Here is a 26,649-nt window from a genome sequence, read left to right as displayed (position 1 = left end):
CTCCTCCTCATGCACGGGAAGAAAGGCACTGGGGTTGCTAGGAACCACCGCGCGCCACAAGGGCTCGGGACACGGTTGAGGGTTCCACACAAGCCCGATCCTTTTGGCGGCCCAGGAAAGCATGGCCATCATCTCCGGGTCCGACTCAGGCACCGCTGCCACACCCGAAGGCGGCAGCGGCACTGAATCGTTGTCCGCAGAGAAGTCTGACCCACCCTCTGATGCAGCGATCAACATCTGTTCATTGCGGGGATCACCAAAGGAAACGACTGGTACACACCTCGTGGATGGCCGGGCACAATCCGTCGGCGACTCTACTGGCTGCGGAGTGTGGGAGGAATGAGGGTTCTTAGGGTGTTGGTTCCCCGAAGGAAGCGCGCTCATTGTAATCCTCCTAACTCTACAGTATTAAATTGATTAAAAAATCAATACTTTTATCTTATGAAAATGTGTGTTCATAAATCTTGCATCAATTCTGTTACCATACCTACACTTTGCCTTTAAACTGGTGGAATTATCTCCCACAAATGTAAGATACAGGAAATGATGTCACTTTCCCTCACTGATAAGATCTGAAGCACTGAAAGGTATGTGTGCAGTTATTTTGTGAAACGTCTAAATTTTTACCACAATATCAAAAGGAAAACAGAATTTATCTCTGATCACACAGTTAAAAGTATTTTAATCATGATTTCATTAGTATCATGTGCTCTTAGCATTTATGCTATAACAAATGGAGTTTTTGGTTAAAAAATTAAAATAGTCAATTATGTTACCATTAAATTATGTTACCAAGGTAAAGGTAAAGGCCTAATTTGTCTGTAACAGAGTTTCTGTTAAAATGTTAAAAATGCCTGGTAGAAAAGGAAAAGTTGGGGTGCTTGAAGCAAGTCAGTTATTCTTCCCTTGTTAGTCTGCACTGCAGTCTTTGATCAGGTTACTCTGATCATCCAAAACATATCTTATCTGTCACGCCGTGGTTCAATCAGAAAAAGGAGAGGATACAGTTCCAAAAGTCAGTCTTTTATTATAAACAAAGGAAAACACTCTGGAGAACAATATATCAGGCAGCAGAACAGAAAACCACACTACATATGAACAAAGACTGACAAACACAACTAAAATGACAACACTTGGATCAAGCAACAGAGTCTTAGAACTTAATGAAAATCAGTATAAGAGTCCATGAACAGAACTGATTTGTGACAGTTCAGATTTCGTAGAATTCTTTATAGATTTGGAGACAATAAATAAGACTAACACATTCACAATCAAGACTAATTTTTTTTCTTAATTTACATATTCATGTCAGGCTCTAGGCTGTAGTAAGCGCACAATCACAAAGGATAGCAAAGGAGTCAAACACGTAGGAGAATCACAGGGAAGAAGTTCATAACCATGCTTAGCATAAACAGTAGTGGACAATAAAACAAGGGAAACCTAGGGCTTAAATACAAGGGAGAGTAATCAACTGAACAGAAACAGTTGCGTAGAACTAATTAACAACCAAGGAAACTAACTAGGGAACACAGGCAAACCAGAACAGGGAAAACAGAAAAATTCTAAGACATTAAGCCCCTACAATAAACAGTAAACTGTTATGTTATCGTTTAAAGCCCCTTACAAGTACAATGAAACGGTAATGCAATTGTAGTAATACTGAACTTGTCAATTTAATGTTCATTTTCTGGATATAAAGCAATTATCTATTTGCATGCATCTAATCACAGAAGCTTAACACATTTTACAGCTTATTATAATTGAATTGTGTTAATGGGGCTATGATAATGAATAACAAGCTCTCCTGTCATTTAAGGAATCCACGGTTACTGATTAAATTGATCTTTCTCTTAATTTGTTTTTGTTCCATGCCATCTTATCTGCGGGAAAAAAATGCAGAACTTGAATTCAGTTAATTGTTGCAAATGAAAAGGTGACCAGTTTACCCAAATAATCTCATTTGATACTCACCAGCCCTCAAATTTAATTCAGATTTATTAAGCATATTTTTCTTCATCTTAATCACTCACTTGTCGATCTATTTTAAGAGAAAAAGAATTGCATAGACAATAATGTAAAAGAAACAGGTCTATATTAAATAGATACTCATGCTTGTTGAGAGTTACTCACATGTACCACAGAATAAGACCAAAGGAAATCGAGATGATGATGATGATAGGATAAAAATTCCATTGTTTCTATAAGGGATAACAGCATATACTATTATTAAATAAAAATGTTTTGAACATTCAGAAAATACAATAATAACACGTGAAAAATACAAATAAATATTCTTTACAATTTTGTAATCCAAAAATGTAAAAATCTGCAAACAGACAACTTTGAATTATCAATTAAAAAATGTTGCAGATCAATGCTGGATATTTTGAGTAATTAAGAATGGCCGTATTAATTTGTGTTGTCCTTTTTCATTTCAAGGCCATCAAAAATTAAGGGTTTATGCTGATATTGTCTGAAACTTCCTATTTCGACAGGTAGTGTACAGTAGACAACTCTGTATTTTACTGTAGAGTTACTGTTCTGCCCACATTTTTCCTACATTATAGTTAATTATTATTATTATTTATTTTTTAATGTCTGCATATTTAGTTTTAACACATACATTAATTTAAAATAAACTCAAAGAGGTAAACCTGAGGCTTAAAACGTTGAACAATTTTGGTCAGCGCCACTTCATTCCTGTTGCATTTTAATAAACCCGAATCTTCATTGACCAGACAGTCCACAGTGAGTGTATTCATTCTGTTCACATATCTGCTGCTGTCTGGTATGATCTTGTCTGGGTCAAATGTGTGATGAAGCACCAGAAAAATAGCTGGTTTGGAGGCTGTTTCAAATACAGACACAATAAGATAAATGTGTAAATAGTATTTGTACTTATATTCATTCATATCTAAGTCCTTGTCTGGTGCTTAAATCTTACCTGAACAGGAATTAAGTTCATTTAGTGCAGCATCAATGTCAGTTCCTGCCCGTGAATAAATGGTGCAGAAAACCAAAATCACATCACACTCGTTCACACTGTTCACCTTCTTCAGAACAGGTCTTTGTCGAAGGAGTTGATGTAAAATGTCCTCCCGTGAATAGCGAGACTTTCCCGTCTCAATTATAAAGTATTTTCCTTTAAGATGGAGAACAGAGTTTGTTGATTTTTGCTGTGTATTTTTGGAATATAAACTTCAGGTTTCAATACAAGTTTATAGTATTTTGTGACAAGTAATTAGATAAGACAAAGAATTATGAAGAACCTGCAGTCACAACTTGAGTCACAAATTAAGTCTTGTTATGAATAAGGTTTTCCCTATAATGCTTACTCAAGTAATTTAATAATCCAAAATCTTACCTCCAGTAAGTTGGTTTTTGATCATTTTGTTTTGCTTTTGTTCCTCTTAAGCAAACTGTCTTTTGTACTGGTTGTCCGAGTGCTGCTTAGTCACTCTGAAACAAATTTAAATACACTTTATTATCACTTTATTGGTTGATCACTATGACAAATGAGTTAGAACTATTTGCATCTACTGTATATCTGCTTCTATCATCAATGTATCCATCACCATGATTTTAAATAGTCAGTGAGACTGTTGTATTGTGCTGCTCTTTACTGCCCTCTGTATGTCAGATTAAAAATAACCCGTTTTAAATACTTTTATCACATTCATTTTCATTAAAAAACCTACCGAATAGGTTTAATGTACGTGTAATTTGAAATCATGTATTTTACACAGAAACACTCAAAATCTTGTAATAAGACCAATATTCGTTAACAGTTTTCAAAGCATTCAGCTCTTAATAGTTTTACTATGTTAACACGGTATTCAATCATTCAACTTAGCACTGTATTTGCTTCTGAAAACCCAATGATAAACACACTCTCTCACACATATAGGCATATAAAAGATAAACACGAACAAATATTGTCACAGTTGTGTTTATTGCAGACTCCATTGGGTACTTACTGTTCCTGCTGGCTGTGTGTCCTGCTGGCAAAAGTCCTTTCACTTTCATTGTTGCTCTATTTGTGAAAAGAATTAGACGGCGGAACGATGATAAGAGAAGATATGTAGCCTACCGCAAGTTGGCTGCAATAAACCCAGATAGCATCGTGACATTGATGTCACAATGTATGTAGACCTTAATCTCTTTAAATATCACAAAATAGCCAACGACGTAATTACAACGTCTTTGTTGAACGTTCAGAAGACGTCCACTGAGTAGCCAGAATGAAAGTTTTTCCAACGTCTTTTTTAGACGTCTTTTTGACGTTCAATGTTGACGTCCAAGTGACATAAAAAGTGAACGTTCAAAAGACGTCCAATGAAGAGTCAGCTTGAACGTCTATTTTAGACGTCTTTTGAACGTTAACTATGGACGTCCAAGTGACATACCAACGCCTGTGAAGAGACGACTCCACGCCTGTGAAGAGACGACTCAAAGCCGGCGATATGTTATGCCATAAATTAATACTTGATTAACTAACTGTATTTTTCTATGTACATTTCCGAAATGCAATTTCTGTAAAGCTGCTTTGAGACAATGTGTATTGTGAAAAGCGCTATACAAATAAATTTGAATTGAATTGAACATAAAAAGTGAACATTCAAAAGACGTCCAATGAAGAGTCAGCTTGAACGTCTATTTTAGACGTCTTTTGAACGTTAACTATGGACGTCCAAGTGACATAAAAAGTGAATGTTAAGAAGACGTCCACTGAGGAGCCAGAATGAAAGTTTTTGCAACGTCTTTTTTAGACGTCTTTTTGACGTTCACTGTTTAGGTCCAAGTGACAAAACGTGAACGTTCAAAAGACGTCCACTGAAGAGCCAGAATTAAAGTTTTTGCAACATCTTTTTAATGTTTACTTTTTAATTTTTACTATAGACGTACACATTGAACTTTTTAAATTATCATTATTGACGTCCAACATCTTTACTGGGTTCTAAATAAAAGTTTTTAAGTCATTTCAATGTCACCTACAGATGTCTAGAGGACATTCACACAATTTGTTGACATATTTCTTGATTTCAGATGTCACAAATCAACTGTATTATTTTAATTGTTAATGAGGCCTGTCTTATCCTCTAACCCTATTAGCTTTATTTGACTATGTTTTGGTCATCAAACCTTCATCAGGTTACAAGGTTGGTTGGATGACCACATGGTATACAATAAAACTCACTCGAGTCATAGTGAAAGCAGTGTGCACTACTGCTTTAAAATTGTAAATAAATGACCTATCCCCGCACCTGATATGCAAATACATTTTAGTATCCTTATTGGAAATAAATGACATCTGATCTATTAAAAAGGACAAAAATATAAATAAATAGTTTGAAATGCCAATGTTGTTTTTTTTTTTTACATCTTTAATGATTTAAACAAAATCTGAACAGGCTGATTACTAAAACAAACTTGAAACAATGAACAAAAAGCAAGTGAACAAAAATATAGAATATAAGATAGAATTTACCCTTAACTACACAAAATTTCACCACCCCTGTATGCCCTCCCCCTCCCATTCTTCTCAGCGCTGAACAGGCTGATGAATAAATAAAATTAATTTAATAAAAAAAAAAATATAATAATATCCCCTAAATTATATAATATTTAAACCCGTGTGCCCAGGCCCTCCCTTCCTTCCCGGCGCATGCTTTAGGTGGTCTGCGGCATGGAGCTTGATTGTAGCCTCAGTCGCATTTGCGTCCCATTTCAAGACAGCAGCTGCAAGAGTTGAACAAAAACAAAAAAATATATACATTTTTATATATATATAGAAAACCAGTGTTACATTGCAATGACTTCACATACAATCTTTTTTATGTGAAAACATCCAGGTGAGAAGTTCCTTATTCCTCCTGTCAAATATCAACTAAGTGGCAATACTGCACAGACCCATGGTGACTGTTGTGGTATATGGCAGCATACACCTGACTGAAGACTGGTTCTGTAAACTCGCTTCGCTGTATGTTAGGAAGGTGTAAGACTGCAATATTTTTGCTAACACTGACACTAGAATATGTTGAGGTAGTGAAAACAAGCGAGTTAGTGTTAAACTTAAATGACGTGGGAAACTGCTGTGTAACTTTAATTGCTTCAAACGTTTTGGTTGATTCTAGAGGCAGTTTTTGCTTCTTCCCCTTCCCCTTCATGTTAAAACTCGACATTAGCCGGTTGGTGAAGAGCCTGAGGAAACAAATTCACCAATTAGAAATGACACGTGTGTGGTAATCTACAGGAACTGTAGCATGGGTGAGAGTGCCAAGAGTAGACTAAAGAGATGTGGTTCTGTTTAATCGATTCCAGAAAACAACAGAGTTGACCATTTTATAGCTTCAATGACATACTTTCCTGTCCCTGCACTTGTGAAATCCCCTCCTCTTTATACCTTACACATCAAATTTCTTTGAGGACTCATGTTGCATTTCAGATAATTAATAAGCATTTAATCTCCTCCATTGTCTCCAGCTGCACTATATGGGCGGATGACAGAGGCAACTTACATTTGTTTAATTTTTTTTTAAATGAAATATGAAAATGGCAGTCAATGCAGTTTTCTGGAGCTTTTTCTATTTTTCCACAGCTTTCTTGTTTCGGACAGTGGTCTAGTGAATAAAGTGTTTAGTATAAGTTGGTTAAGATGCGTCAGATCCTCCGTCGACCAGCAAACTGTGACAATAAATGTAACGCGTTTTGTGTTCTGCATGTAACATGTTCCTATATGTAGGGATCTTGTTAAAAATACCTGTCTAAAATTTTATGTATTCCATCTCTCAGATCTCTCCCTCCAATTCTGCTGAGTTGAAGCACCTTTAAAGAGAGGGTGTAACATTCCTGACATGTTAGAAAAACAATAGCCTTTAACAAGTGCTGACTTATATACCACAGAATAATATTTATAAATTAAATGGTGCATAAAATTATATCACTTCTAGATTGTGCATACCAGGGACTCAAAGGCATCTTTATCTTTGAGGCGTTCCTCCTCTCTTTTAAACTCGTCCATCGTTTCTAGCTGCTCGATGTGGGCAGACGACAGGGGAGGCTCGCTTCTCCCCAGCCTTCTCACCTCTAGGTGGATGTCAAATAGCTTTGTCAAAACTTTTTTTTGAAATTCTGAAAACAAAAAGTACCACATAAGTAAAAGTCTCCATGTCGGTTTAAACTGCTGACAAGAAGCCAATTAGAAAATTATGCTACTGTTATCCTTAAACAGATGTTCAAAGTTAGACCTGTTAATGCTGCATGTCCTGTTCAATTCATTTTTATAGTTTTTGATACCAACACTTCAGTACTTACTTGCCATGGACATTGGAAATCGTAGGTCCCTACAAGGCCCTGTACTGGCTTCATATGCAGAGGATTGCTCTGAGAAAGACCTCCCAGAGGATCTTTGGATGGGCGTGTCATAATCTGAAAGATGAAATGTGTCTATTACATTATTGTTCGTAATATGGATATTGCTCTTGTAGCAAGTTGTGTGCCTCTGCTGTACTCAGCAGTAAGTGCAAAAAGACCTATATACTTTTAGCCATGATGATACTTGATAGAGAATAAATTAAGGTCAACCATGAAGCTAAGAATCTTAAAACCAGTTGTTAAAAATATGCACTATAACATGGCTGCTACTTTAGAACATTTACACTCTTGCCACAGTGAATTGCATTCGGAGGAATACCTTCTTTAGACAAATCGCTGTGCCTGGACTGCTTGTGTCCCATCTGGTGGCTCTGCCTGGACCCGTGGCTCTCCCTGGACCCGTGGCTCTCCCCGGACCCGTGGCTCTGCCCGGACCCGTGGCTCTGCCCGGACCCGTGGCTCTGCCCGGAACCGTGGCTCTGCCCGGAACCGTGGCTCTGCCTGGACCCCTGGCTCTGCCTGGAACCGTGGCTCTGCCCAGACCCGTGGCTCTGCCCGGAACCGTGGCTCTGCCCGGACCCGTGGCTCTGCCCGGAACCGTGGCTCTGCCCGGACCCGTGGCTCTGCCTGGACCCGTGGCTCTGCCTGGAACCGTGGCTCTGCCTGGACCCGTGGCTCTCCCCGGACCCGTGGCTGTGTCTGGACCCGTGGCTCTCCCCGGACCCGTGGCTGTGTCTGGACCCGTGGCTGTGTCTGGACCCGTGGCTGTGTCTGGACCGCTGTCGGTACCCGTCGCTGGGCTGGGATCCATCACTGTGGCTGGACTGTGGACTTGTCGAATGTCCATAGTCAGAAAAATAAACCTTGAATTAATTTAGAGTTAAATGCAGGTATGGAAATACAAAAGAAATATGCTCTGAGATTCAACTGGATTTACACAATGTGGTTAATTAAATTGTTTGTGGTTGATAAAATGATTTGGTGTTTGAGGGGACTGGTTTGATGTGATTACTCACTGCCTGTGGACCTGTCCCTGGACCGTGTGAGACCTGGCTGAATTTGAATGTCCAGTGTCTGAAAATTAGCACATGTAAATTATTAACAATGATTTTGTAACTACGTTCATGTTATAAATATGCAAAAAGATGTAAGAAATTAGTAGATTCAAGTGAGGGATACTTACCAGTGACTTTTTTGCTAGCAGACTCCATCTGGATGGACTTTGTCAACTTTGTTGGTGGAATGGGAAAAGAGGGCGCCTTGATAATGGCACCTAGACAGATGCAGTTTATTAAATAAATGGGAGTACCAGTCATAAAAAAAGCATTTGTAATATTAAAACATTGCAATTCTATAAGAACTACATAGGTGTGCAATGTTAACAGCTTGGGAAATCACTACCAGTCACGTTCTCTTCTTCCTCCAAATCGTCAGATTCTGTAATTGTACAAATTAACATTTACTTTTTTTAAGTGACCTAAAACTAGAGTGCCTCAAATGAATTCAGTGTATAGAATTTGATTCTGAACAATTATCATAGAAGCATACCGAGAACATAGTCATCAAACTTGCGTTTGGTCTTTTTCCTTCCTTGTACTTCCTCATTTTTTTCCTCCTCCTCAACACAGCTCGTCATGTCATAATCATCACATTCATGAATGTTAACTGTAAGGTTAAAGACACAGACACTACAATTACCGTACAATAAAAATGACCATACTACTAGCATCTTAATAAGGGTGCTCACCTGACAATTTTTGCCTTACAATTTTTATTTTGACAGAGGAATGAATCTCATTAGATCATTTGCAAAAACTTACCAGAGGTCATTTTACGCTTCACCAAGGTGAATGTCATCCAGTCATCCTGAGGGGGGTGTTGATTGAGGAAAGCTGCCTTTTCCCCTTTTTTTGGCCATCTAATAGTTTTGTTGTCGACATCAATCCAGTTGTCTGGGGCAGTTCCCTCCACTTCCTTGCCATGCTCCACCCACACAGCCCTGGCATACACCATGATCTGGTAAGGAAAATCACATTCATAAAGTGTTAGCACTTTTCCACACTACTTATCTATAAAACTGCTACAAACAAGAATGCCACCAGAAATGAATTATTCCCCTCCACCACACCACATCATTGTGAGTATATATGCCCCTTACTAATGATTGGCTGTGTTTTGTGCACCATCTGCCAAATTTCAAACATTGTTTAACATTGTTGAATCCACCTTTAAGTGCTCTGAACTCAGTTATGAAAAAATATACAATGGTACATCTACAAAGAGGTTAATTAAGATTAAACTGCCAACCTTCAAATTCTGTGTTCTATACCATGGAGGAGAGGTATGAGGACAGAACCACCATTTTCATGAGGGAGGCAGGCCACCTTGCGGAGCAGATCAGTTTCAAGCAGTTGTCGTCTTTTCATCCTGCCTCGTCCATTTCTTGTGTACACTATATTTAGCAGTTTTGAGCTGCATGGCTTTTCAAACAACGCTGATGTGTTACGCTGGTGCAGGACATCGCATAACACAATCCCATCTCCTCTTCTTTCTCTGATAAAAGCAAATCTTTCACCTCGCAAGAGAAAACAACTGTCCTTTTCCTTTGTAGAAACAAACATTCGGGGCCGTGCTTCAGGCTGTGTTTTGCTCTTGCTAGCGTTTGCATATTCAATCTCTGATAATCGCCTGGTCACCTGTGCAAGGGGATTTTTCCCACTCCGTACATTTTTCTTTATTTGTTGGAGATGGTTTTCAAAAGGGAAACCAGAAATGTCATTCAATGAGCAATTGAAGTGGCGGACATCCTCATGAAGGTGAATCAGTCCATGTACATTGTATACTGAAAAATACTTTCCGTACAGGTCAGCACAGCGGATGACAAAGTGTGAGATGAGTTCATGGGCATATTGAAGGTATGCATTGCGAGTGCTCTCATCAGAGTCCAACATAATTGACATGGCTACTGTCAAAGACAGGAAATGGTAGTATCTTTCAGGAGATAACACATTCTTTAATACAACTGGTCCAGTATACAACAAAAACTGCCGAAATTCTGTGGCCTTCCACCTGTCCAGCTCTTCTAGACCGCGGGGCTGCCGAGCAAATTCACTAGGCATTTTTCCTCTTAGTCCATTTAGCTTTTGCGATATTTGTTCCTTTTGCCTTACAGATAAGCGGCAAAGTGTTGGGCCCCGAGTCAAGAATATTAACATCCGTCGAACTACTCCCAAGTTGACCATATGCATATAGTCCAGGACAAATGAGCTAACACAAGAAATTCCAGCAGCAATGAAGGGGCTGGTTCCAGTTTGATGGTTATTGTACTCTACTGCACTGAAAGCTTAATCTGTTCGCAAGGGGCATCCCTGTTCATTGAATACCACTCTTCTTGTGACATAAGCACCTTTGGTGATGCATCTCTCACAACTGTGATAGGCATTATGATTCTTAATGCGCTTCAGATAAGCTCTTGCTGGTGCGTCACAGATCAATGCTTGAATGTTAACTGTGTAGGTCTTCTCTTCGTGAATTATACCATTGTCTGTGAGATGTTTACACTCCATCAAAAAATCATCAAGATATTCTTCAAGAGGATACGGTTTCTTGTCTCCACAAAAGAGAGCTACCACAAATGGCTCAAAGTTGTGAAACTTCACAAGTATTGGCCAGAACTGGACTTTGCTGCTTTTAAAGAGTGGGACACCATCAATATTGATGCTGAGGTTTATTGAATCATGATCATGTCTGAAAGTCATTGTCAGAGTTAGTAAATGGCAAATCCCCTTTTCCAACCCATAATAAATATATTGCCCACCACATTTTGGCTCAGATCCTACGGCTCGTGGTGTAGCAAGGAGTGTTCTTGCATCCTTTGGTAGCAGGTGTCCTTGCTTTCTTAATATTGTCAGTAATTCATTTAAGGATCTTTGTGTGGTTTTGTTCTTTGTAGACCATTGTCTTAAGTTCTCTTCTAAATCGGGAACATCCAATTCAGCATCATCATTTAGAACTTCTTTTTCTGAATCAGAAGACGCATTCTCTACATCAGTGTCAAAGTCTGATTCATCTGTTGAACTTTCAGTTGCTGAATAAATGCATTCAAAACTGCTTGCACTGTCAGCCTGGTTAAGTAAGCCACAGGTTGATCTATCGTGAACTGATCTCTGACTTTCATGGTCATCATCACTGTCAGAATGCAGGAACTGATCCATCTCTGCCTTCCTTTTGCGCCATGCTTTTAAATAAGCATTCTGTAATACATAGTTTGATCCTGAATTCGATTCTGAAATGTCCTTCCTCACAATAAAATGTTTTGCTATGCCAACAGTTCTCAAAGCTCTAAATCTATGTATGAATAGAATGTCACTGAAAGAGTCATGCATTAGTCAAGGTTTACGTGACGTAGTTGGACTATAGCATAAATTTGATTGATTATACTTTATTTTAAAATTAAAACAAAAATCAGTCATCAGTACTTGTTGGTGTAATGATGAAGAGGGGTTTCAGCTAGGGCTGTGCAATTAATTGAATTTCAATATTGGCTCCCAACAATCACCAAAATAGTATGTTCTAGTATATGTTCTTTTTTTGCAAGAACACTCTTATTTTGGCTTGTGTTCTGGATGACACGCGCACATCCGCCCCTTCCGAAGCCATAACTCTCTCAGATTGAATGTTAAAACAGTTTTTTCTGTATTTTTTATATTTCTATGCATCCCTGTCTGCTTGTTGTCTGTTAATGTGTATCTATGTGCTGCCTTCTTGGCAGAGGTGGAAAGTAACGAATTACATTTACTCGCGTTACGTAGTTGAGTAGTTTTTTTGTGTAATTCTACTTTTTCAAGTATTTTTTAAAATCTGTAATTTTACTTAAGTACGTTTTGTTTGAAGTATTGTACTTCGCTACATTTTAAATCACATCCGTTACTGAGTAAAAAACAATAAAAATATTATAATAATTTACAAAGTAAAAAAAAAAAAAAAAAAAAACGCTCTCCGGAAACTGCTACATTGATTGAAGGGCGGGAGAACGAACGTGCAAAAAAGGTGACGCTGACTCAGCTGGAAGAGAAACGCCATCGAATTATTATGAAGCGAACCATGGAGAATAGGCTAGGCTATGTGAATATACTTTAGATGTACAACCTCAATTTCTGCATCTGATTTTTTTTCTTTTTCATTCACTTTTGACAAGACATGTTGAAATCCTTCGCTTGGTGTCATAATAATATGATGCCCATATAGTCGTCAATGGGCAGTATTTATGAGCGTCCACGTGCGTCCCATTTACGACTGGTTGGAATTCATTAACACACACATTTCACTATCAAATCTGACGTTTACGAAGTATTTGTGAATCAGGAGAAGAATTTTCGGGAATGTCTATTGCTAACGTGGACGTCGAGGTCACTTCAGTGATTTGGGAAAAGCACGTAAAAGTCCTTTTAACCTTTTTAAAAAATTTAAAAGGACTTTAAAAGCACGTAAAAAGCATGTTAAAATCACTTTAAAAGCATGTAAAATTTGTTTGTCTTTTAAAGGGATAGTCAAAATGAAAATTCTCAAGTTGACCCTCACCCTCAAGTTGATGGTTCTTTCTTCTGCTAAAAACAAAACAAGATATTTTGAAGAATGTCAGTAACCAAACAGCTCCAGTTAACTGTTTGGGTACTGACATTCTTCAAAAAATATGTTGTGTTAAGCAGAAGAAAGAAATTCATACAGGTTTAAAACAACTTGAGGGTGAGTATATGATGACAGAATTTTCATTTTAAATTGAACTATACCTTTAAAAGCAAAAAGCCAATGCCTTCCGCCATTCCTTCTCGAATAAATAAATAAATAAAATATTGCGCACTGCACGCATGTGTCACATGTGTTGCTGGCTGGACAGGATTTACAGTGAGTTATTAAAATTGCAATAATCAAACACTGTTTTAAAGGGATACTCCACTTTTTTTGGGAATAGGCTAATTTTACAACTCCACCAGAGTTAAACAGTTGATTTTTACCGCTTTCGAATCCATTCAGCCAATCTCTGGGTCTTTAGAAGAATGTCAGTAACCAGACAGTTTTTGGTCCCATTGACTTCCATAGTAGGAAAAAAGATATACTATGAAAGTCAATGGGACCAGTCAATGTAACATTCTTCTAAAGACCTGGAGATCGGCTGAATGGATTCAAAAACGGTTAGAGTCCACTGTTTAACTCTGGGGGAGTTGTAAAATGAGCCTATTTCCAAAAAAAAGTGGAGTATCCCTTTAATGATAATTCAATTTTAAACAATATTACTAACAGTCAATACATTTTATCGTGGTTTATAGTGAAAACGGTAATTGTCCCATCCCTATTCCGGAGTAGTGCTGCCACTAACGACTAATTTTCTAACGACTAATCTTTCGACTAATTTTTCGATTAGTCGACTAATCTAAACGACTAATTTAAAAAAAAAATCAAGTGTTTGTTATTTCATTGTGTATTTAATTTTGAACTCAACTGAAGGGCCAAAACATAAAATGTCACCTGTTCAAAAACATTATGTATTAACAATCAAAGCATTAACTATCTGCATTTCCATTATGCTATACCATATTAGTCAGAGTCCTAATCTAATCCTCTATTAACAAACATGTATGTATTAATTAAATTAGCTCTTTGTTCATCTATGCTGTTAAATAAATTTTTATTAGCTTACTGTAAATTTTTTATGTACATTTCTGAAATGCATAACTGATAACATCACTCTGAATTGTAAAGTAGATGCAATACATGCATTTTCTGATATTGTGAACAGCGCTACACAAATAAATTGGAATTGAAAGAGTCTAGCCCACTACGCATAGCTCTGCCTAATAATGAGTCGCGCTGAAAGCAGGCAGGCAGATATGCAGCTCGCGTTTACACTTGCGTGCATGGCGGGCCCGTGCCGCGGTTTGCGTGAATGTGAAAATAACACGGACTCAGGTGCGCACTTGTTCAGGAAGTAAAGTAACCTGCGCATGCGTTTTAGCTTATTATGATGTATTTAGTTAAAAAAACATATGTAAGGGATGATAGTGTTGATGATTTACCTTGGATACGAGCGAGAGTGAGCCTGCAGTGTATTCGTGCTTTGCGCGTGGAATCAGGGCAACACATTTGGAAATCCATTGTCTCCTCAAAAGAGTCCGTTTGAAAAACACAATACTGACCCGCGTTCTGTTTTCTATCATGCGCCGTGCACGTTTGCGATGGCATAATATGCACGCAAACGCACCAGTGTTCGATAGAATTAAGTTGAGTGTGAAACAGACCAACGCTGCGGGGGGCGCCGGGAACAATCGCGCTCGGACTGCAGCAAACGAGCCCACTTTGAAAGCACCGCCACCTGCCTCCGCAATTTTTCATATCAAAGCAGTGAAGGCGGGGCGGGAACGTGAAGGAAGAGGATAGCAGATTAACCAGCAGGCCGCGCACGGCGCACAGACTGCTGTGTGGAGGTGAATTAAAGTCAGCCGTTTGAGACGGGAGACCAAAAATAAATAGGCGGTCAATAGTAAAACGACACGTCGACTAAAAAAATTGCCGTCGACTAATTTGCATGGTCGATTACGTCGACTAAGTCGACTAATCGCGGCAGCACTATTCCGGAGTGTAACAACTTAGGGTTAACTAATAATTGTTGCAAACTGGTACTACCAACAACATTAGTGCATTCCTGGAACTGGGCCTTAAAGGGATAGTTCACTTTGAAATTATTTTTTGATATGTTTTAGCTTACCTCAAGGCCATCCAAGATGTAGGTGTCTTTGTGTTTACAGTATTTTCAATTTTGATATTTTTAGGTCAAACCGTTCTTGTCTGTCAGTCATATAATGCAGGCCTATGGTCAACCACCTCAAGAGCATGCACAGAGAAGTCCAAATTAAACATGATTTAATGACTCGTAAATGTAAGTACACATTGATGGCCTAAGACACGAAACGAGCGGTTTGTGTGAGAAAACGAACAGTATTTATATAGTTTTTACCTCTTGTAAACACAGCCACGTCCAAGTGATCTGAGGGAGCGGGCGCTTCGGTCTTTTCCGGAAAGCACCGGAAGTGATATCTCGCGCGTGTACGTCACTCATTGTTTACACAGAACAGAGATTGTAGGTAAGACGGCTAATTAAAAGGGTACTAATTTGCGCTTATCCGGGATGTTTAAACCGTCGTAAAAGAAAACAATTACAAAAAAACAAACAAAAAAAAAAACAATTGTATGAGTGACGTACACGTTCGAGAGATCACTTACTGCACTTTCCGGAAAAGACCGAAGCGCCCGCTCCCTCAGATCACTTGGACGTGGCTGTGGTTACAAGAGGTAAAAACGATATAAATGCTGTTCGTTTTCTCACACAAACCGCTCGTTTCATCTCTTAGGCCATCAATGTGTACTTACATTTACGAGTCATTAAATCATGTTTAATTTGGACTTCTCTGTGCATGCTCTTGAGGTGGTTGACCATAGGCCTGCATTATATGACTGACAGACAAGAACGGTTTGACCTAAAAATATCAAAATTGAAAATACTGTGGACACAAAGACACCTACATCTTGGATGCCCTTGAGGTAAGCTAAAACATATCAAAAAATAATTTCAAAGTGAACTATCCCTTTAATGTATTTGAGATTCATAATAATGGTTTCAATACTGACCAAAAATATTGTGATTATGATTTTTTACATAATCGAGCAGCCCTAGTTTGTGCTCAAACTAGTTCCTAGTACAATTGATTTCGTTTGAGAAACAACGTATGATAAAGGTTTTCTGCTTCAACATAAACTTACCTCTTTTTCTGTCTTTATTGCTTCAACCTAAAAAAAGAGATAAAGAAGAATATTTCAAATTCTACAACTATTTTATAGACAGAAATATACAGATCAGGGGGCCGTATTAAAAAAAAAATTTATGACTAAAAATGTGGCAATTTAGGATAAACTCTTAAAATTAATGGGCATATCAGTCCAACATTTAAGACTTTTTCTAAGAGTATTTCGGAAAACATCTTAGAGGACACAGTTAATTCTCATACTGTATTTTCACAAAGTTTTGGAATATTTATTCTCTCCCCAAATTCGTCACTAATAAAACACAATAAAAAAATATTTAATGGGTAAGATTTTGTTTATAATATAAATGTTTTGCCATTTTATTAAAGTTTTCACATACAAGTCAAACAGAATTACAATTTTAACAGTAGTTCAAGCGTAATCTGTCTTTGTAAAAGTATACGTTTATCATACATATTTCAAAGTATTTGAATTGGAACAAACACTATAACATCAGTTGATAATTCAACATAACGTTACCTACTTTATTTTTGACAAAAGACTATATATTTAGTCTAGTTTACAGTAAAAAATGCATAAATCTATCCAAAACTATTTGTCTATTTTTGACAATTTTCGTTCACTAGGTTTGGATAGATTATACAATTTTTACCTTAAACTAGATTAAATGTATAGCATATTTATAAGTATATTTTATTTATAATCTACCCAAAACTAGTATACGAAAATTGTCTAAACATATTTCGTCTGTACATTAATATAGAGCATATACATTTTAATTTGCAGTTATACGTTGCTTACAAATACATATCACGACATTTAAATATTTAAACACTCATTTTGCGGTTTTTCAGACATTATTTCATATAGCGATTAGAACAATTTAGCACATAAGAATAACTTACTATTCACAGCTGGATCCAATTCTCCTCGAAGTGAAAATAAACCACTTCTGATGTCGATTTTTCCAAGATTAACATTATATTAACTTACTATTACGCAATGAGTATTCCTTATATCGTCACAAGACGACATAAATTACATGAATCTGATTAAATTTGATATGTTTTATCGAGCTGATGTGGACATTGACAGGTTTTCATGGATTGCCTCAGAACATTTTGAAAAGCACGCGCTCTTCACGTGTTCACATATAAGGCCTACAATTAGCAACAGTTAGCAGATGAGAGAACGACAGACATGCATCTCTCTCTTTTTATACAGATTACATAAACAGAAAATATTTATATTACTTTTGAATTCGATCATTTAAAAGTAGCCACTTATATTATAAAGATATATTGCTTAGCCTTAGCCTATGCCTCTGTTTGCTGAGTTTTGTTATTAGACACGTGCTCCAGAAAAAAAGTTAACGGAGGGTCAGAATTAACGTTGTTTAAGCACAAAGTTTTGTTTCGATAAATTTGTAATTTTCTTACATTCTTAGCTAAGTCTGTATGCAACGCCGGCGCGTTTGTCGACCCCGCGCAAAATGCCTCCGTTTTAAGAAGTATTTAGGTATTAAGAGGCATATGTGACTTAATTCACTTCATCTGATGTCAACTGAATAACATATCAAATTAATGTTTTTGTACGTACCTGTTTTGGGGATTTCGTTCAATAAAAGCAGAGTCTCTGGATATCAACGTCTGCAGCCTCGCTTGATACCTTGACGTGATGTTGCGGTGTGACGTATATCGTGGGCGATTCTTCTTCTTTGCTTTTTTTTCTTTAACGGTGGTCGCAAAATGGTCGCAAACTGTTTTAGTGCGCCATGATGCCACCGTGCCACCCCCAGTTTATGACTGATCATGCTTATGCTATTGTTATTATTATGAAGAAAATTATAATTTCTAACATTATAAATGTCTTTACTGTAACGTTTGATCAGTTTAACTCATTCTTGATGAATAAAAGTATTGATTTATTTTATTTCTTTCCCCCAAAAACAAAATTATTGTTAGGCCTACTGTTATTCTGACCCCAAACCTTTGAAGGGTAGTGTTTAATGTTACAAAAGCTTTCAATTTCAGATAAATGCTGTTCTTTTGAACTTTCTATTCATCATAGCATCATGAAAAAAAAAACTGTTTTCAACATTGATCATAAATGTTTTTGGATCATCAGATCATCATATTATAGTGATTTCTAAAGTATCATGTGACACTGAAGTGATGTTGAAAATTCAGCTTCACAGGAATAAATTACAGCTGTTTTAAATTGTAATAATATTTCACAATACGACTGTTTTTGTTTGTATTTTTAATCAAATAAATGCAGCCTTGGTGAGCAGAAGATATTTCTTTTAAAAACATTAAAAATCTTAACGATCTAAACTTTTGACCGGTAGTGTATGTATTTTATCCAGCAGCTCTCAGAAACTCAAATAAATAACGATTTATTTAACATTTCTTTTAATAAGTCTCATTTACATTTACATTCATTTAGCTGACCCTTTTATCCAAGCAACTTACAAATGAGAACAATAGAAGCAGATAAACAATATGCAAATGCTATGCAAGTGCTAGCGCTTAATGCAAGGCAAGTCTCTCCCATGTCCTAAATTTTTCTCTTGACTACTGCTATCATATTTATTGCACAACAGTCTGCTGATCAGGTGCAGAGTTTGCAGTGTGTCCTAACCAAAATCTTGATGGTTTCCTCTTTCTGCATACCCTTACCCCAACTCCCTTCCTCTTCCTGCCACATTCTCATAACTTCTTTCTTATTATCGATTATAGCTTCCTACTTGCTGTAACTTTCTGTATAACTTTGCTGTATTTTGTGCTAGGGTTAACAACCCTAACCCTAATTTTCCTATCACATCATAACAATGCTCTGTTGATCAGGTACCTGCAACTATTACATAAACCAGTATTCATGTTTCCTCTATTATATTGTTCCTGCCACATTCTCATAACTTCTTTCATTATTATAGATTTAGCTTCTGATTTTCCTACTTTGCGGTATATTTAAATATTTTGAAGTAGGATTAGGGTTACCCTAACCCTAACCCTATCTCACACATATTTGCTATATTTGTTCATAAAGGATTCTGTGTCCTCCAATGACATCAGGACATATAACTGCAGTATATGTGCTAAATCAACATTGAATTAGGAGTTTTTACAAAAACAAAAATACACTATATGATCCCACTCAAACATTTTCAATATAAATCTGTAATATTTTAGGCCCTTTGTGGGCTCAACCATATGTGCAAGATCCAGATAATCATGAATCGTGCTCTGCACCACTTGATAGTGGGTTGTAATTCTACTGAATTGCTTTTAATGCTGGAAATGTGCATGCACTGAATGTGCAAGTTTGAGCACACATTCTTCCAAAATAAATATTTTTCAGAAATTTCACAGTTTCCATTTCTTAATCCATATAAATTAAAGAAATTGTAAATAATTGATTCATTCCACAGACGTCCAAAAGAGTCCCCAGTCAGACTTTCAGATTTTGAACCCATTTTGCATGTCCTCAGACGTTCATAGGGGGTCCTAGTCAGACGTTCAGATTTTGAACATGTTTTGCATGTCCACAGCCGTCAAAGAGTCCCCAGTCAAAATATTGATCCAGTTTTGTACGTCCACAGCCGTCAAAGAGTCCCCAGTCAAAATATTGATCCAGTTTTGCACGTTCACAGACGTCAAAAAGAGTCCCTAGTCAGACATTCAGATATTGAACCAGTTTTGTACGTCCACAGACGTCCAAAAAAGTCCCTAGTCAGACGGTCAGATATTGAACCAGTTTTGTACGTCCACAGACGTCCAAAAAAGTCCCTAGTCAGACGTTCAGATATTGAACCAGTTTTGCACGTCCACAGACGTCCAAAAAAGTCCCTAGTCAGACGTTCAGATATTGAACCAGTTTTGTACGTCCACAGACGTCCAAAAAAGTCCCTAGTCAGACGTTCAGATATTGAACCAGTTTTGCACGTCCACAGACGTCCAAAAAAGTCCCTAGTCAGACGTTCAGATATTGAACCAGTTTTGCACGCCCACAGACGTCCATAGGGGGTCCTAGTTAGACGTTAAGATATTGAACCAGTTTTGCACGTCCACAGACGTCCAAAAAAGTCCCTAGTCAGACGTTCAGATCTTGAACCAGTTTTGCACGCCCACAGACGTCCATAGGGGGTCCTAGTCAGACGTTCAGATATTGAACCAGTTTTGTACGTCCACAGACGTCTAAAAAAGTCCATAGTCAGACGTTCAAATATTGAACCAGTTTTGCACGTCCACAGACGTCCAAAAAAGTCCCTAGTCAGACGTTCAGATATTGAACCAGTTTTGTACGTCCACAGGGGGTACTAGTTAGACGTTCAGATATTGAACCAGTTTTTCACGTCCACAGACGTCCATAGGGAGTCCTAGTTAGACGTTCGGTTTTTTAACCTGTTTTGCACGTCCACAGACGTCAAAAAGAGTCCCTATTCAGACGTTCAGATTTTGAACCTGTTTTGCACGTCCACAGACGTCTAAAAAAGTCCCTAGTCAGACGTTCAGATATTGAACCAGTTTTGCACGTCCACAGACGTCCAAAGGGGGTCCTAGTTAGACGTTCAGTTTTTTAACCTGTTTTGCACGTCCACAGACGTCACAAAGAGTCCCTATTCAGACGTTCAGATTTTGAACCTGTTTTGCACGTCCACAGACGTCCATAGGGGGGTCCTAGTTAGACGTTCAGATATTGAACCAGTTTTGCACGTCCACAGACGTCCAAAAAAGTCCCTAGTCAGACGTTCAGATATTGAACCAGTTTTGCACGTCCACAGACGTCCAAAGGGGGTCCTAGTTAGACGTTCAGTTTTTGAACCTGTTTTGCACGTCCACAGACGTCCATAGGGGGGGTCCTAGTAAGACGTTCAGATTTTGAACCAGTTTTGCACGTCCACAGACGTCCAAAAAAAGTCCCTAGTCAGACGTTCAGATATTGAACCAGTTTTGCACGTCCACAGACGTTCATAGGGGGGTCCTTGTTAGACGTTCAGATATTGAACCAGTTTTGCACGTCCACAGACGTCCATAGGGGGTCCTAGTAAGACGTTCAGATATTGAACCAGTTTCGCACGTCCACAGACGTCCATGGGGGGTCCTAGTTAGACGTTCAGATATTGAACCAGTTTCGCACGTCCACAGACGTTCATAGGGGGGTCCTAGTTAGACGTTCAGATATTGAACCAGTTTTGCACGTCCACGGACGTCCATAGGGGGTCCTAGTAAGACGTTCAGATATTGAACCAGTTTCGAACGTCCACAGACGTCCATAGGGGGTCCTAGTTAGACGTTCAGATATTGAACCAGTTTCGCACGTCCACAGACGTCCATAGGGGGTCCTAGTTAGACATTCAGATATTGAACCAGTTTTGTACGTCCACAGACGTCCAAAAAAGTCCCTAGTCAGACGGTCAGATATTGAACCAGTTTTGTACGTCCACAGACGTCCAAAAAAGTCCCTAGTCAGACGTTCAGATATTGAACCAGTTTTGCACGTCCACAGACGTCCAAAAAAGTCCCTAGTCAGACGTTCAGATATTGAACCAGTTTTGTACGTCCACAGACGTCCAAAAAAGTCCCTAGTCAGACGTTCAGATATTGAACCAGTTTTGCACGTCCACAGACGTCCAAAAAAGTCCCTAGTCAGGCGTTCTGATATTGAACCAGTTTTGCACGCCCACAGACGTCCATAGGGGGTCCTAATTAGACGTTAAGATATTGAACCAGTTTTGCACGTCCACAGACGTCCAAAAAAGTCCCTAGTCAGACGTTCAGATATTGAACCAGTTTTGCACGCCCACAGACGTCCATAGGGGGTCCTAGTCAGACGTTCAGATATTGAACCAGTTTTGTACGTCCACAGACGTCTAAAAAAGTCCATAGTCAGACGTTCAAATATTGAACCAGTTTTGCACGTCCACAGACGTCCAAAAAAGTCCCTAGTCAGACGTTCAGATATTGAACCAGTTTTGTACGTCCACAGGGGATACTAGTTAGACGTTCAGATATTGAACCAGTTTTGCACGTCCACAGACGTCCATAGGGAGTCCTAGTTAGACGTTCGGTTTTTTAACCTGTTTTGCACGTCCACAGACGTCAAAAAGAGTCCCTATTCAGACGTTCAGATTTTGAACCTGTTTTGCACGTCCACAGACGTCTAAAAAAGTCCCTAGTCAGACGTTCAGATATTGAACCAGTTTTGCACGTCCACAGACGTCCAAAGGGGGTCCTAGTTAGACGTTCAGTTTTTGAACCTGTTTTGCACGTCCACAGACGTCAAAAAGAGTCCCTATTCAGACGTTCAGATTTTGAACCTGTTTTGCACGTCCACAGACGTCCATAGGGGGGTCCTAGTTAGACGTTCAGATATTGAACCAGTTTTGCACGTCCACAGACGTCCAAAAAAGTCCCTAGTCAGACGTTCAGATATTGAACCAGTTTTGCACGTCCACAGACGTCCAAAGGGGGTCCTAGTTAGACGTTCAGATATTGAACCAGTTTTGCACGTCCACAGACGTCCATAGGGGGTCCTAGTAAGACGTTCAGATATTGAACCAGTTTCGCACGTCCACAGACGTCCATAGGGGGGTCCTAGTTAGACGTTCAGATATTGAACCAGTTTCGCACGTCCACAGACGTCACAAAGAGTCCCTATTCAGACGTTCAGATTTTGAACCTGTTTTGCACGTCCACAGACGTCCATAGGGGGGTCCTAGTTAGACGTTCAGATATTGAACCAGTTTTGCACGTCCACAGACGTCCATGGGGGGTCCTAGTTAGACGTTCAGATATTGAACCAGTTTCGCACGTCCACAGACGTTCATAGGGGGGTCCTAGTTAGACGTTCAGATATTGAACCAGTTTTGCACGTCCACGGACGTCCATAGGGGGTCCTAGTAAGACGTTCAGATATTGAACCAGTTTTGCACGTCCACAGACGTTCATAGGGGGGTCCTTGTTAGACGTTCAGATATTGAACCAGTTTTGCACGTCCACAGACGTCCATAGGGGGTCCTAGTAAGACGTTCAGATATTGAACCAGTTTCGCACGTCCACAGACGTCCATGGGGGGTCCTAGTTAGACGTTCAGATATTGAACCAGTTTCGCACGTCCACAGACGTTCATAGGGGGGTCCTAGTTAGACGTTCAGATATTGAACCAGTTTTGCACGTCCACGGACGTCCATAGGGGGTCCTAGTAAGACGTTCAGATATTGAACCAGTTTCGAACGTCCACAGACGTCCATAGGGGGTCCTAGTTAGACGTTCAGATATTGAACCAGTTTCGCACGTCCACAGACGTCCATAGGGGGTCCTAGTTAGACATTCAGATATTGAACCAGTTTTGTACGTCCACAGACGTCCAAAAAAGTCCCTAGTCAGACGGTCAGATATTGAACCAGTTTTGTACGTCCACAGACGTCCAAAAAAGTCCCTAGTCAGACGTTCAGATATTGAACCAGTTTTGCACGTCCACAGACGTCCAAAAAAGTCCCTAGTCAGACGTTCAGATATTGAACCAGTTTTGTACGTCCACAGACGTCCAAAAAAGTCCCTAGTCAGACGTTCAGATATTGAACCAGTTTTGCACGTCCACAGACGTCCAAAAAAGTCCCTAGTCAGGCGTTCTGATATTGAACCAGTTTTGCACGCCCACAGACGTCCATAGGGGGTCCTAATTAGACGTTAAGATATTGAACCAGTTTTGCACGTCCACAGACGTCCAAAAAAGTCCCTAGTCAGACGTTCAGATATTGAACCAGTTTTGCACGCCCACAGACGTCCATAGGGGGTCCTAGTCAGACGTTCAGATATTGAACCAGTTTTGTACGTCCACAGACGTCTAAAAAAGTCCATAGTCAGACGTTCAAATATTGAACCAGTTTTGCACGTCCACAGACGTCCAAAAAAGTCCCTAGTCAGACGTTCAGATATTGAACCAGTTTTGTACGTCCACAGGGGATACTAGTTAGACGTTCAGATATTGAACCAGTTTTGCACGTCCACAGACGTCCATAGGGAGTCCTAGTTAGACGTTCGGTTTTTTAACCTGTTTTGCACGTCCACAGACGTCAAAAAGAGTCCCTATTCAGACGTTCAGATTTTGAACCTGTTTTGCACGTCCACAGACGTCTAAAAAAGTCCCTAGTCAGACGTTCAGATATTGAACCAGTTTTGCACGTCCACAGACGTCCAAAGGGGGTCCTAGTTAGACGTTCAGTTTTTGAACCTGTTTTGCACGTCCACAGACGTCAAAAAGAGTCCCTATTCAGACGTTCAGATTTTGAACCTGTTTTGCACGTCCACAGACGTCCATAGGGGGGTCCTAGTTAGACGTTCAGATATTGAACCAGTTTTGCACGTCCACAGACGTCCAAAAAAGTCCCTAGTCAGACGTTCAGATATTGAACCAGTTTTGCACGTCCACAGACGTCCAAAGGGGGTCCTAGTTAGACGTTCAGATATTGAACCAGTTTTGCACGTCCACAGACGTCCATAGGGGGTCCTAGTAAGACGTTCAGATATTGAACCAGTTTCGCACGTCCACAGACGTCCATAGGGGGGTCCTAGTTAGACGTTCAGATATTGAACCAGTTTCGCACGTCCACAGACGTTCATAGGGGGGTCCTAGTTAGACGTTCAGATATTGAACCAGTTTTGCACGTCCACAGACGTCCATAGGGGGTCCTAGTAAGACGTTCAGATATTGAACCAGTTTCAAACGTCCACAGACGTCCATAGGGGGTCCTAGTTAGACGTTCAGATATTGAACCAGTTTCGCACGTCCACAGACGTCCATAGGGGGTCCTAGTTAGACGTTCAGTTTTTGAACCTGTTTTGCACGTCCACAGACGTCAATAAGAGTCCCTATTCAGACGTTCAGATTTTGAACCTGTTTTGCACGTCCACAGACGTTCATAGGGGGTCCTTGTTAGACGTTCAGATCTTGAACCTGTTTTGCACGTCCACAGACGTCCATAGGGGGGTCCTAGTTAGACGTTCAGATTTTGAACCTGTTTTGCACGTCCACAGACGTCCATAGGGGGTCCTAGTCGGATGTTCAAATTTTTAACCTGTTTTGCATGTCCACAGGACGTACAAAAGTGGTTCTGAACTGACGGACGTTATACGGAGATGATCTGAACGTCAATCTGACGTCGCGTGTTTGCTGGGATGTCACTCACTTTCTCAATAAACACAATATATTTTTTGTGATTGTGTTTCAGTGTAAATAAACTAAACTGAATGGAAATCAGTTAGATTTCTCAAATTTAATACAGATTCGGGAATATGAATGATTATCTAGCAGTGATAAGGGGATTTCATCATGTCCCAGGTCAGGTAAGGCTGTCCACAACAACTCAGTGTATAATCAATGTCAGCATTTTCAGGAGGGTGCTTCTCTTTTTTTGTTCCCCATCTTCATCTGCCTTCACTCCTACTAAAGGAGCAAAGTGCTCTGCAAGGTCAGGGTATATTCTGGCAAACCGTTTGCCAATCACGTCTAGCAATCGGCAAAGCAAAATGTTGTACACGCCATTTACCAACAAGCGATGGGTAACTTGCAAAGCACAATGTTCCTTCCCGTTTCCCCAGCACGATACCACAGAACGGCATAAAGTAAGAGGGTTGAGAAGTAAGAGGCGGGGCACCAGTTAAAAAATTTCAAAGTTAAAGTTCACCCAAACAAGGTATTAATAGACAAGTTTTAGTCAAATATTGATTGTTTATACCTAAATCCGTCTGTGGTTGCATTTCTGCTATGGCAACGTCGCTGTTTAAGTGCTCGCAACATTGTAACAATTGTTAACGTAGAATTGTAAGACGCGACAGGCCTGTAGCGCGACATTCAGCAACTGAGGCCCCGTCCACACTACTGCGTTTTCGTTTAAAAACGGAGACCTTTTGCTACGTTTGCACCTCCCGTCCACACTAAAACGGGAAAAACGAAGACCCAAAACGGAGAAGTTTAGAAACGCTGCAGCTTCGTTTTTCGTTTTGAATCTCCGGAGGGCGTTTTAGTGTAGACGGGACAAAACGGAGGAGTTTAGAAACGATGACGTAGAAGGTCACGCTCGGCTCTATGATTGGGTGTCATCACCCATGACGTATCCTTCCCTGATTCGTCAGCCACCCATCACATGTCCCGTCACCGGAAGAAAACAAACAAAAACATCCTGGACTACGTAGCTGATGTTAGTGAGTGCAACATGGATAACGAATTACAAGCGTTACTGACTTTGATGTCTTTGTTAGCAGCTGTTGTGCAAGCAAATTCTGCATTTTACAATGCTATAACTGCCTACATGCGCCGGAGGCAAACTATTATTCGAGCGATCTATGACAATTCCCGTGTGCAGGGGCGGTCCATGAAAAGAAATCTCTGGTCTTCGACATTTTCTAATCTTTGCAGAGGTAGCTAACGTTACTTGCTTCCTCATCAAATCTG

At 39.4% G+C, this 26,649-nt stretch overlaps 1 protein-coding gene across 1 annotated transcript; it reads right to left on the bottom strand.

The window, feature by feature from the left end:
• Positions 1–1,002: 1,002 nt before the first annotated feature.
• LOC143738936 (uncharacterized) lies at positions 1,003–25,425 on the bottom strand. The gene is made up of 8 exons (XM_077231005.1): positions 25,385–25,425; positions 3,978–4,033; positions 3,365–3,459; positions 2,945–3,142; positions 2,655–2,848; positions 2,131–2,198; positions 1,972–2,038; positions 1,003–1,880 (listed from the first exon to the last, which is right to left on the bottom strand). The coding sequence occupies exons 3-7, from the start codon at positions 3,387–3,389 to the stop codon at positions 2,023–2,025; spliced, it is 501 nt and encodes a 166-aa protein (XP_077087120.1). The 5' UTR covers positions 3,390–3,459; positions 3,978–4,033; positions 25,385–25,425; the 3' UTR covers positions 1,003–1,880; positions 1,972–2,022.
• Between the last annotated feature and the right edge of the window lie 1,224 nt (positions 25,426–26,649).

Source organism: Siphateles boraxobius, unplaced genomic scaffold, assembly GCF_051911475.1.
Source record: "Siphateles boraxobius isolate OS27281-9 unplaced genomic scaffold, OSU_SipBor_1 16, whole genome shotgun sequence".
Classification (NCBI taxonomy): domain Eukaryota; kingdom Metazoa; phylum Chordata; class Actinopteri; order Cypriniformes; family Leuciscidae; genus Siphateles; species Siphateles boraxobius.
The sequence above is the reverse complement of the archived record's forward strand: the minus strand, read 5'-3'. Positions and strand labels throughout refer to the sequence as shown.

Bases quoted from the DNA above. Each gene is read 5' to 3' on its own strand.
- LOC143738936 (XM_077231005.1), bottom strand. From the start codon at position 3,389: ATGATCAAAAACCAACTTACTGGAG. The intron at 3,143-3,364 runs GTAAGATTTTGG...TCCATCTTAAAG, and splicing joins CAAAAACCAACTTACTGGAG to GAAAATACTTTATAATTGAG. The intron at 2,849-2,944 runs GTAAGATTTAAG...TATTTGAAACAG, and splicing joins TGAACTTAATTCCTGTTCAG to CCTCCAAACCAGCTATTTTT.